This window comes from Notolepis coatsorum (genome assembly GCF_963971535.1).
Source record: "Notolepis coatsorum genome assembly, chromosome: 15".
NCBI classification, from domain to species: domain Eukaryota; kingdom Metazoa; phylum Chordata; class Actinopteri; order Aulopiformes; family Paralepididae; genus Notolepis; species Notolepis coatsorum.
The window spans coordinates 26,474,082-26,484,843 of NC_140179.1; the positions used below are offsets into that span (position 1 = coordinate 26,474,082).

A 10,762-nucleotide genomic window follows, 5' to 3' on the forward strand; every position below is an offset into this window, starting at 1 on the left:
AGAGAGAGAGAGAGAGAGAGAGAGAGGAGAGGAGAGAAAGAGACAAGTGGAGGAAGAGAAACAAAAGGTGGAGGAGAGAGACAGAGGTGGAGAGAGAGAGAGAGAGAGAGAGAGAGAGAGAGAGAGAGAGGGAGAGGGAGAGGGAGAGAGAGAACTGTGTAAACACTCTGCGTGCAGGTCCCCTTCTCTATCTCTCTCTCTCGATTCGGGAGCATAAGCTGTAGCGTGGCACAGTGGTAGACTTCCTCGAACGAGAGAGAGAGAGAGAGAGAGAACTGTGTAAACACTCTGCATGCAGGTCCCCTCTCTCTCTCTCTCCCTCTCCCTCTCCCTGTAGCGCGCGGCACAGTGTGTATGTGTGCTCTGTCGCGAGGGTCTATCTGATTCTTTCTCTCTCTCTCGCTCTGTCAAACCCTGTTTGGTGCGCTACAACCACAGAGCCAATCGGATCACTATCCGCTCCATCCTCGCATCGTGACGTCACGTTGCGAGTCAAATCAGAATGACCTAATTAAATCAAGCAGGAAATGGTCGGACCTGAATGAGAGCAATCCGCCAATATGGTATTTAGACACAAAAACACATTGATACTAACTCCTATTACTATAATACAATGCTAGAGACTCAAGACCTTTAATTGGAGATTCAATTAAATTATTTAAAGCATTAAAATAAATTAATCTAGATTAATCTATGGAGTGAAAAATCTTCAATCTTAGCGCCGCGGATATAAGAAAGAGGTCTAGCTGAGTCAATGTTGATGGTTTTGTTGAACATTTGTATTTCACAGGAGAGAAACTGTATTCAAAGAAAGCTATTAAAATAGTATTTGAATCTAAATATACTTTCTTTGTGTTTTACATTAATTCCATGATTTTACTCAAGTAAATATCTGTTACAAGCTTCGGTCTTAAGTAGAAAAATGCTATTTTTAATCTAGATTAATTACAGAAAATTGTGAGATTAATTAGTTATTTTTTTTAATCTATTGACAGCACTAGTTATTATATCACAGTGGGAAATCATTCATTAATTCATAAATATATGTAGCATAAGAAACAAGCTAGCTGAGATATCAGAGATTTTACTATCAGACAATTTCCATATTTTAGCTATATCAGAAACACACCTTGATTCTACATTTGAGGATGGGGCATTGCAAATTGATGGATACAACATTTTTAGAAAGGACAGGAATGCATTTGGGGGAGGGGTTGCTTTTTATATTCAGAATCTTATTCCAGTGAAGATTAGGGAAGATTTAATGAATAATGAAATTGAAACATTATGGCTGCAAGTACACTTGCCTCATTTGAAGCCTATGTTGATTGGTTGCTGTTATAGACCACCTAGTGCAAATAATGTGTATCTAGAACAAATATGTGACATGTTGGACCAAGTGTGTGATTTGAGTAATGAGATTTATTTTATGGGTGACCTTAACATCGATTGGTTTTCATTGAAATGCCCATTGAAAAAACGACTTCTAACTGTAGCAAATGCATGTGGTCTATCACAGGTATTTAACAAACCAACTAGGATATGTTTGAAAAAGGATGGTAACCAGGTCTCCACCTGCATTGATCACATTTTTACTAACAATGCGGAGCTATGTTCCAAGGCGGTATCTGTAACTGTTGGTTGTAGCGACCATAACTTAATTGCTATTGTAAGGAAGACTAAAATGCCAAAACTGGGACCTAAAATAATTTACAAAAGATTGTATAAAATGTTTAATCAAGACAGCTTTGTGAAGGATGTTGAAAATCTATGTTGGTCAAAGGTGTTGAGGGAAAAATATCCTGAAAAATCTCTATGGGAATTTGATACAATTTTTATGCCACTTGTTGACAAACATGCACCATTGAGAAAGTTTACCGTCAGAAGCGTCAGAACACCATGGTTGGATGATGAACTAAAAGAATATATGATAGAACGTAATCGAGCTAAATTAATAGCAAATACATCAGGTTATAAATCAGACTGGGAGGTATATTGTAAATTAAGAAATGTTGTTACAAAATGTAATAAAAAGAAGAAGAAATTGTATTATGAAAATAGGTTTAATTATATAAAGAATTACAGTAAATTATTATGGAATACTCTAAATGAAATAATGGGCAGGAATAAGAAACCTACCCCATCCTTTCTAGAAACAGAAGGAAAATTCCTCACCAAACCAGTTGAGATTGCTGATCATATTAACAATTATTTTATTGGAAAAGTAGATAATTTAAGGAATAATATGCAAACAATAGATAATGAAAAATCTTATTTATTAATAAAGAATAAAATAATGAAAGATTAAAATTGTCAATTTAATTTTGATAGTGTGACTATAAGTAATGTAGAACATATGTTAAGTACCACTAAAAACAAACCACCAGGTGTTGACGGTCTTGACGGGAAACTTCTGAAATTGGTCCCTGATTTAATTGCCCCTGCTATCTGTCATATTATAAATCAATCCTTTAGTGAATGTTTGTATCCGCAACAGTGGAAAACTGCCAAAGTAATACCACTGCCAAAAAATTTGAAATTGCCATTCTCAGGAACTAATAGTCGTCCCATAAGTTTACTGCCAGTTTTAAGTAAACTGATGGAAAGAATAGTAAGTGAACAGATTAAAAGCTACTTTTCTTTTAACACATTGACCACTGATTTTCAACATGCATATCGTGAAGGACATTCAACAGCGACTGCATTAACCCAAATGACGGATGATTGGCTGAAAGAGATAGATAAAAAGAAAATGGTTGGAGCTGTCTTGCTTGATTTTACTACAGCATTCGACATCATAGATCACAAATTCTTACTTAAAAAACTTGAATGTTACGGTTTCTCCTCATCTGCACTATCTTGGATGCAAACTTATTTAGCAAACCGGAAACAAATAGTTTTTTTTAATGGGAGTTACTCAGAAGTTAAAACGGTAAGGTGTGGAGTACCCCAAGGAAGTTGCCTTGGGCCTTTGCTCTACACCATATTTACAAATGACATGCTTCTTGTCCTAAATAAGTCCTATATTTTTATGTATGCGGATGATTCAACGATTTACACATCAGCCTCAACAGCCAATGAATTAAATACGGTCCTAAAGGCAGAGTTGCAATCAGTGATGGAATGGATAAAGAATAACAAACTAGTTCTAAACATATCAAAGACAAGTAGCATCATTTTCGGTTCAAACCATACTCTAAGAACGAACCCAGTCTTGAAACTTTTGATAAGTGATGTGGTAATTAATCAAGTCCAGGAGACTAAACTCCTAGGGGTAACATTAGACAGTAAATTGTCATGGTCACACCATATAAACAATATAGTAGTGAAAATGGGAAGAGGGATTTCTGTTGTTAAAAGATGTGCTCATTTGTTACCACTAAATTCTATCAAACAGGTAATTCAAGCTCTGGTTTTGTCAAATCTTGACTATTGTCCTGCAGTATGGTCGAATGTAACGACGAATAAACTGAAAAAATTACAAATGGTACAAAACAAAGCAGCACGTATAGCGCTTCGCTGTGAGTACAGAACTAATGTTGCAGCGATGCACAGTTGTTTAACTTGGTTACTTGTCAAACATAAATTACTCTGCTCACTCCTTGTATTCACTAGGAATATTCTTGTTACAAAGATTACAAAGATCCCCTCAATTTTATATAACAATTTATCAATAAGTCTTGACAGACACAACCATTCCACCAGACATGCTTCTGCACGAGGTTTTACACTTCCAAAAGTGAGGTCGAATGCAATGAAGCGAACTGTCATGTTCCGTGGTATGCAGGAATGGAACTCTCTTCCCAGACATGTTAAGCAGGAGAATAGTAAATGTCGTTTCAAAATCGTGGTAAAACAACATTTTCAACCAAAGAAATTGACATTCCCTAATAGATAGTTTGTACGTAAATGAAAATGTATGTGTCTGATAAAGAGATAGGTATATATGGATGAAAAGGCATGTGTCTGATAGGGATATATTATTAAAATATTGTATAATTGGCTGATATGAACATAGATAATGTATGTAAAAGCTAAATAGTATATTATGCTGTATTGTATTATGAATTAATTATGAGTAGGTATTATTGTATTGTATTATGAATTCATTCATAAGGAGTATATATTTTTATATTGTATTATGAATTTGATTAGGGTTTTTATTGTTGTTTTAATTGTCTGTATGACATGTAAATGTTATGAGTGTATACGTCTGTAACTGTATTTTATGTGTTATGGACCCCAGGAAGAATAGCCCCAGCACTGCTGTGGCTAATGGGGATCCAAATAAACTTAAACTTAAACATTCATTCATTCATTCAACCTTTATCTAATCCAGAAGGATCACTGAGAGCTCTCATTTACAACGTCATCGATAAATACGACACATAATAAATACGTAAATGGAAAAATATAGAGACAGAAAGTCAATCAATTAAACGTTTAAAATAATTAAAAACAACTGCAGACTGCGGTGAAGTGGGTTTGCTTTTAAAGATTTAAACTGACCGATGGATACTAATGAATTGAGTTTTAAAGTACATTGCAAAACATTCTGTTCACCAGAGCGAGTATGGTAAGGTCCAGAGCTCCAATCCAGCAATGAAGTGATGCAGGGTGGCCGTAGTGATGCACGATATATCGGCCGATATGGCATTACACATCGGTATCGGTCGGATATCAAGATAGGGCCGATATGGGCCGATATTAAAAAAAATAATACCTTATTTTTTTTATTTTTTTTTACATGTTTTGGCCTTGAATAGTTTCAAAATATCAGTCATTTCTGAAAATAAGTTAAAAAGTAAAAAGAAAAAATGCGTTTTGGAAAATAGCTCTTTATTTGATTATCATAAAAAAGTGTTTTCTATACAGAGATATCGACATCGGTAAATATCGGTATCGGCCAGAACAGCAATATTAATATCGGTTATCGGTATCGGCCACAATTTTCACATCGGTGCATCACTAAGGGTGGGAGATCACCAATAATGGCCATATTATATATATATATAATGTATATATAATCTAGTTGTGGAGGGTACACTGGGCCGCCACAAATAACTCTATGTAATGGGAAAGACTGTGCTATTGGAATGCATTGCAGTAGAAACTAAGTAAGTACTAAGCCTTTACTTGACATGCATTGTGAGGCATCATTAGCTTTATATACACACTATTCTCACAGTGTAATCACATCATATAAATGAGATTATCATTAGATATATACAGTGCCCCAGAACATATTCGACACTTGCACATTCTGTGAATTACAGCATAGCTATTTAAAATTAGTATAATGCACGAGAATTTGCTTATAATATTTTTGCAGTGCCGTATAATGTTTTTTGAATGCCTTATATGCACACTCCAGTCAAATTGGGCACTTCAAGGATCCCCTGAAAACAACATTTCTGAATCTGATAATGGTCACTTTTCTTCTCGTTCCTAAATAGGCAGAGCAAGAGGCTCTACAGAGGGTGGTGAAGGCAGCAGGCAGGATCGTCGGGACTCCTCTACCAAACATCACCTCCGTCTTCACCTCCCGCTGCCTCCACTGCTCCAAGTGTATCATCAAGGACCAGTCTCACCCAGCACATCACCTCTTTCAGCTCCTTCCCTCAGGGAGGAGATAACGGTCCATAAATGCGAAGAGTTCAAGATTTATGAACAGCTTTTCCCCCCAAGCATTCTGACTGTTAAATTCTCATTGACTGTCCCCTCACTTGCACCATGCACTTTACCTGGACTTGATAACCATTATGTTTACCGCTCATCATGCGCTTTAAAATATTCTGTTATATGTACAGTGTTATGTGTTACATGTATGTTGTACTATGGTCTGTGGGAGCTCCCCTGAAATTTCGTTGTATACTTGTGTGCAATGACAATTAAAAGTCTATTCTATTCTAAATCATGAACTTCTCTGCAGTAGAAGGGAAAACATTTGCATGGTGATATCCCGGCATTTGTGGGTGAGAACAAAATGCCTTCACAGACCTCGAGCTGTTCATCATGCACACAGTGCTCCGTGTCATAATGCTGCATCATTGCTATGCTTCCATAAAACCTATGGCCGTCACCATCCCTCATTTCTATTAGCGCCGACATCTGAGCTCTTCATACTGTATCACAGTAATTCTACTGCCAGATGACTCCGGCCTCCGTACCTCTTAGATCCGGCCGACCACGTCAATTTCTCAACCTCTCAACCGGTAAGAGTCGCCAAAGACTTTTTTGAATCCTAAGAAGTCTAATTTTAATCCTGTGAGCCATTAAAATGCTTAAAACCTTCTAAATGTAGAAGGAGAGAGAGGGAGAGAGAGAGAGAGATAGAGAGAGGAGGGGGGAGAATAAGGTGCATGAATGCTGATTTACAATGCTTTTACAATGCTTAAAACATTCTAAATGTACCATTTTATTCCTCACAGATATAGTAATGATACTGAAGCAAATTCCCTCGAGGACTGAGTGCATTTTATGGTTCTGATGATAACTACAGGTATTCAATAACAGGCAATTGGGACATAGGCCTATTCCCAATCTTGTCTGTCATGATGAATTGGGGGTGACAGTGGTAAATTCCCACTCCTCCCGGGCAGCGTGCATCGAAGTGTCCTTGAGCAAGACACTTAACCCCTCACTGCTCCAAATAAGCAGGTCGGCACCTCGCATGGTTGCCTCCACTGTCGGTGTGTGATTGTGTGAGTGAGTGGGTGAATGTGAGGAACAGAATTGTAAAGCACTTTGGATAAAAGCCACCACTTACCATTTACCAATTACCCAGGTACACAACATTCGTCCATTTGTCATACAGCATAGTATTTGGGGGCCTCACCACCATCAAGGTCACCCCCCATGGTCCAGTACAAACCCCGGGCTAGGGACCAGTGGCAGCCCCTGGGATGGAATTAAAGGACCTGGTTCTCTGCTATAGAAATAGACTTAACTTCTAAGATAAGATAAGATATTCCTTTATTGATCCCCTTGGGTAAATCCGGGAGTAGTGCTTTGAATGGAAGTGGGGCCTGAAGATGGCAATATTATAGCTTCCCAGTCCCATGAGTATAGGGTTGGGTACCGAACTCTGTACTTTTAAGAGTACCGACCGAATTACATCGGTACTACCGAGTACCAATTCACGCTAGATTAATCTGTACCAAATTAATCTTGTGTACCTTTACATGTTTAGTATAGGAGTGTAATATACTAGACAAGAGGGAGCCTTATATATATTACTGTCCCGTCTCTTGGGTCTTTGGAAAGACCAGACGAGTTTGATAATATTTACTGTGGATGGCCAGATAATGTTGATATTTAAACATTTACAAACATGATACATTTATTTTGTGTGGTGTGTTACAACAATAAATTACAAAATGTTCTAAATACAGTAAATAACAATGTTGAAATTTTGAAGTTTGAACTTGTTTTATTTTTTTACAACTGAATACAACTAATTTATTGTGTTATTACAGAGAGAGTTAAGTACCAAAAATAGGTACCGTTCGGTACCAATACCGAATTACAGGAACTGGTACTGGTTCAAATGTGAACGGTACCCAACCCTATCCCCAAGACAAAAACAAGAAAAAACTTTTTTGTGCAAAAATGACGAGAGACACTAGCCTAGAACACGTCCTAACACTCACTCACCAGTCTGTGTGCTGGTCGTCCACCACCAGGAGGATCTTGGGCTTGCGTACCACCGGTTTGGGAGGCTGGCTGCCAGTCGCCGCCGAGGTTCCTTCCGCTGCGGCGGACTTGGCCTGCGCTGCCGCGGCCACGTTCTGGACCATCTGGGCACTCTTCACCACGCTGGAGAAGGAGCTGAACAGGCTGCCGGACCCGGAGGAGGGGGCCGGGGCCGAGGAGGAGGGGGGGGCCGGGGCCGAGGAGGGGGAGGGCTGGGTGGGACCGGGCACGCCCCCGGGGGGCTGTCGCCTCTCTGTGGCCGGGGAGGCGGGCGACGAGGTGGACGAGGTGGCGGAGGAGCCGGCCGGGGGGGTCGGCCGCTGCAGGTCCATCATGTAGCCGTTGGGGAGGTTGGCCACGAAGCTGCTGTCCGACAGGCGCCTGCGAAGGTAGTTCATGGTGACGGGGGCTGGTGGGCTGTTCAGGCCAGAGGAGAGAAAGTCCTGTGAGGGGGGAGAGGGGAGAGAGAGAGAGTGAGAGTGAGAGAGAGAGAGGGAGAGGGGAGAGAGAGAGAGACGGAGAGAGTGAGAGAGGGGGAGAGGGAGAGAGAGAGGGGGAGAGGGAGAGAAAGAGCGAGACAGAGAGAGAGAGAGAGAGAGAGGGAGAGAGAGAGAGGGAGAGAGAGAGAGAGACGGAGAGAGAGGGAGAGAGAGAGAGAGAGAGAGCGAGAGAGAGAGAGAGAGAGAGAGAGAGAGAGAGAGAGAGAGAGAGAGAGAGAGAGAGAGAGAGAGAGAAAGAGGGAGAGAGAGAGTTAATCCACGAATGAATGGAAGCGGATACGGATCAGATAATTTCAGACCAAGTTCCTGGGTCTCAGTGTGAGTGAGACCCTGTCCTGGAGCACCAACACCGCCTCAGTGATCGGGAAAGCCCAGCAAAGCCTATACTATCTAAGGAAGCTGAAGCAGGCTGGCCTGCCACGAAATCTCCTTGTCAACTTTTACCATTGTGCGGTTGAGAGTGTGCTGGCCTACGGTGTGTCTGTGTGGTTCTCCAGCTGCACAAAGGCAGAGCAAGAGGCTCTACAGAGGGTGGTGAAGGCGGCAGGCAGGATCGTCGGGACTCCTCTACCAAACATCACCTCCGTCTTCACCTCCCGCTGCCTCCACCGCTCCAAATGTATCATCAAGGACCAGTCTCACCCAGCACATCACCTCTTTCAGCTCCTTCCCTCAGGGAGGAGATACCGGTCCATACATGGTGAGAGTACAAGATTTAAGAACAGCTTTTTCCCCCAAGCAGTCAGACTGTTAAATGCTCATTGACTGTCCCCTCACGTGCACCATGCACTTACCTGGACTTGATAATCACTGATTACCACCCATCATGCACTTTATTATTTAAAATATTCTGTTATGTACAGTGTTATATGTGTTATGTGTTCATGTATGTATATATTGTATATTGTACTATGGTCTGTGGGAGCTCCCCTGAAATTTCGTTGTATACTGTGCAATGACAATTAAAAGTCTATTCTATTCTATTCTAGATAGCTTAGTTTAAAACTCTGGGAGAGGAGTTTGACACTGATGAGATGAACACAGTGGCGTTTGATACCAAATTGTGACAAAGCAGCTTTCTTTGATACTTGACAGTATTGAAGCAACTCTATACAAAAAAATATCAAGTTCCGATACCCAGCCCTAATCAGCATTAATTCATAATAGCTGTAAACAAATGCTTAGATTTGACACGTCGTTCTGAATGGGCTCACTAACTTAGTTCCATAAGAAAACGATGACTCTTCTAAGATATGACTGGCATCATAATCTGCTGGCAAAGGAACATCAGTCAGTGACGCACCAGATGCGGCGGGATACGAGGACACAGGCTCACACAGCTCGCTCCACCGTGAAGCTCGCGGAGCCCAAACCGGGGGAAAGAAAACATGTTATCGCTGCTGTCGGGACAAAACCTCATAACTCCAAAAACCCAACTTTTCAGCAGATGAAAAAAACTAACACAGATTTGAGGGTGAATAGAGTTAGGAGGTTTAGACAGATGATCGGTTGAATGCTTTCCCATTGTTTAAACTTTGTAAAACCCACACACACATATGGAGGATGATCTACGGAGTTGATTTATATAATAAAAAAAAAAATTCAAAAAATGGAGTTATGAGGTTTTGTCCCGACAGCAGCGTTATGTAAGTGTTTGTGGCAGAGCAGCAGACACATTCATATAGATTAGCTGTCACCCTGCAGCGAAGCAGCCAACCCCGGCACAACGGATGGGTGAGAAGAGGGAAATCTTAATCCTGTTTAACAGGATTAAGATGATAAGATGGTAAGCAAGTATTTTATATATAGACAGTAGGGGTGGGAATCACCAGAGGCCTCACGATACGATACTATCACGATACTTGAGTCACGATACGATATTATTGCGATACAAAATATATTGCGATATGCTGAGTATTGCGATATTAATATTTCGATATATTGCTATTTATAAAAAAAATTCAACTGCAAAGTAAAACTTTGTCAACATGTTTTATCTAATCAAATAAAGTTCAGTCTGTTCATCTCACTTCAATCATTTTTATTGCAGAACATGGTATTTTCTCAAGCAGACAGATGTAAACACTGTAATCTGTGTTGCATGTACCTGACAAACTGAACTGTTTGTATTACAGTCATATTCCAACTTAACTGAATGCACACGTGTGTGTGTGTGTGTGTGTGTGTGTGTGTGTGTGTGTGTGTGTGTGTGTGTGTGTGTGTGTGTGTGTGTGTGTGTGTACGTGTGTGTGTGTGTGTGTGTGTCTGTGTGTGTGTGTGTGTGTGTGTGTACTACTGTACTATTAGAGGTATTGAAATGAACAATGCAACTTCCTTATAAATAAATAAATAATTAAATATCGATACTTGGCGTCCCTGTATCGATACAGTATCGCCACGCAAAGTATCGCGATACTACTACGTATCGATATTTTCCCCCACCACTAATAGACAGTGGCTGAGTCGTCTGGTAATCCGTTGGTTCCTGGTTCGATTCCCGCTCCTCCCGGGCAGTGTGTCGAAGTGTCCTTGAGCAAGACACTTAACCCCTAATTGCTCCCGATGAG

At 40.5% G+C, this 10,762-nt stretch overlaps 1 protein-coding gene across 1 annotated transcript in view; it reads right to left on the bottom strand.

Annotated features, from left to right (window-relative positions):
- The window catches only part of syn3 (synapsin III), a gene marked incomplete at its 3' end in the record, with an annotated part of 160,974 nt that extends 152,878 nt beyond the window's left edge, over positions 1-8,096 (bottom strand). Inside the window, exon 1 of the mRNA XM_084330834.1 lies at positions 7,657-8,096. Within this exon, the coding sequence (XP_084186960.1) occupies positions 7,657-8,093 (437 nt within the window). The 5' untranslated portion in view covers positions 8,094-8,096. The remainder of the gene's footprint in view (positions 1-7,656) is intronic.
- Between the last annotated feature and the right edge of the window lie 2,666 nt (positions 8,097-10,762).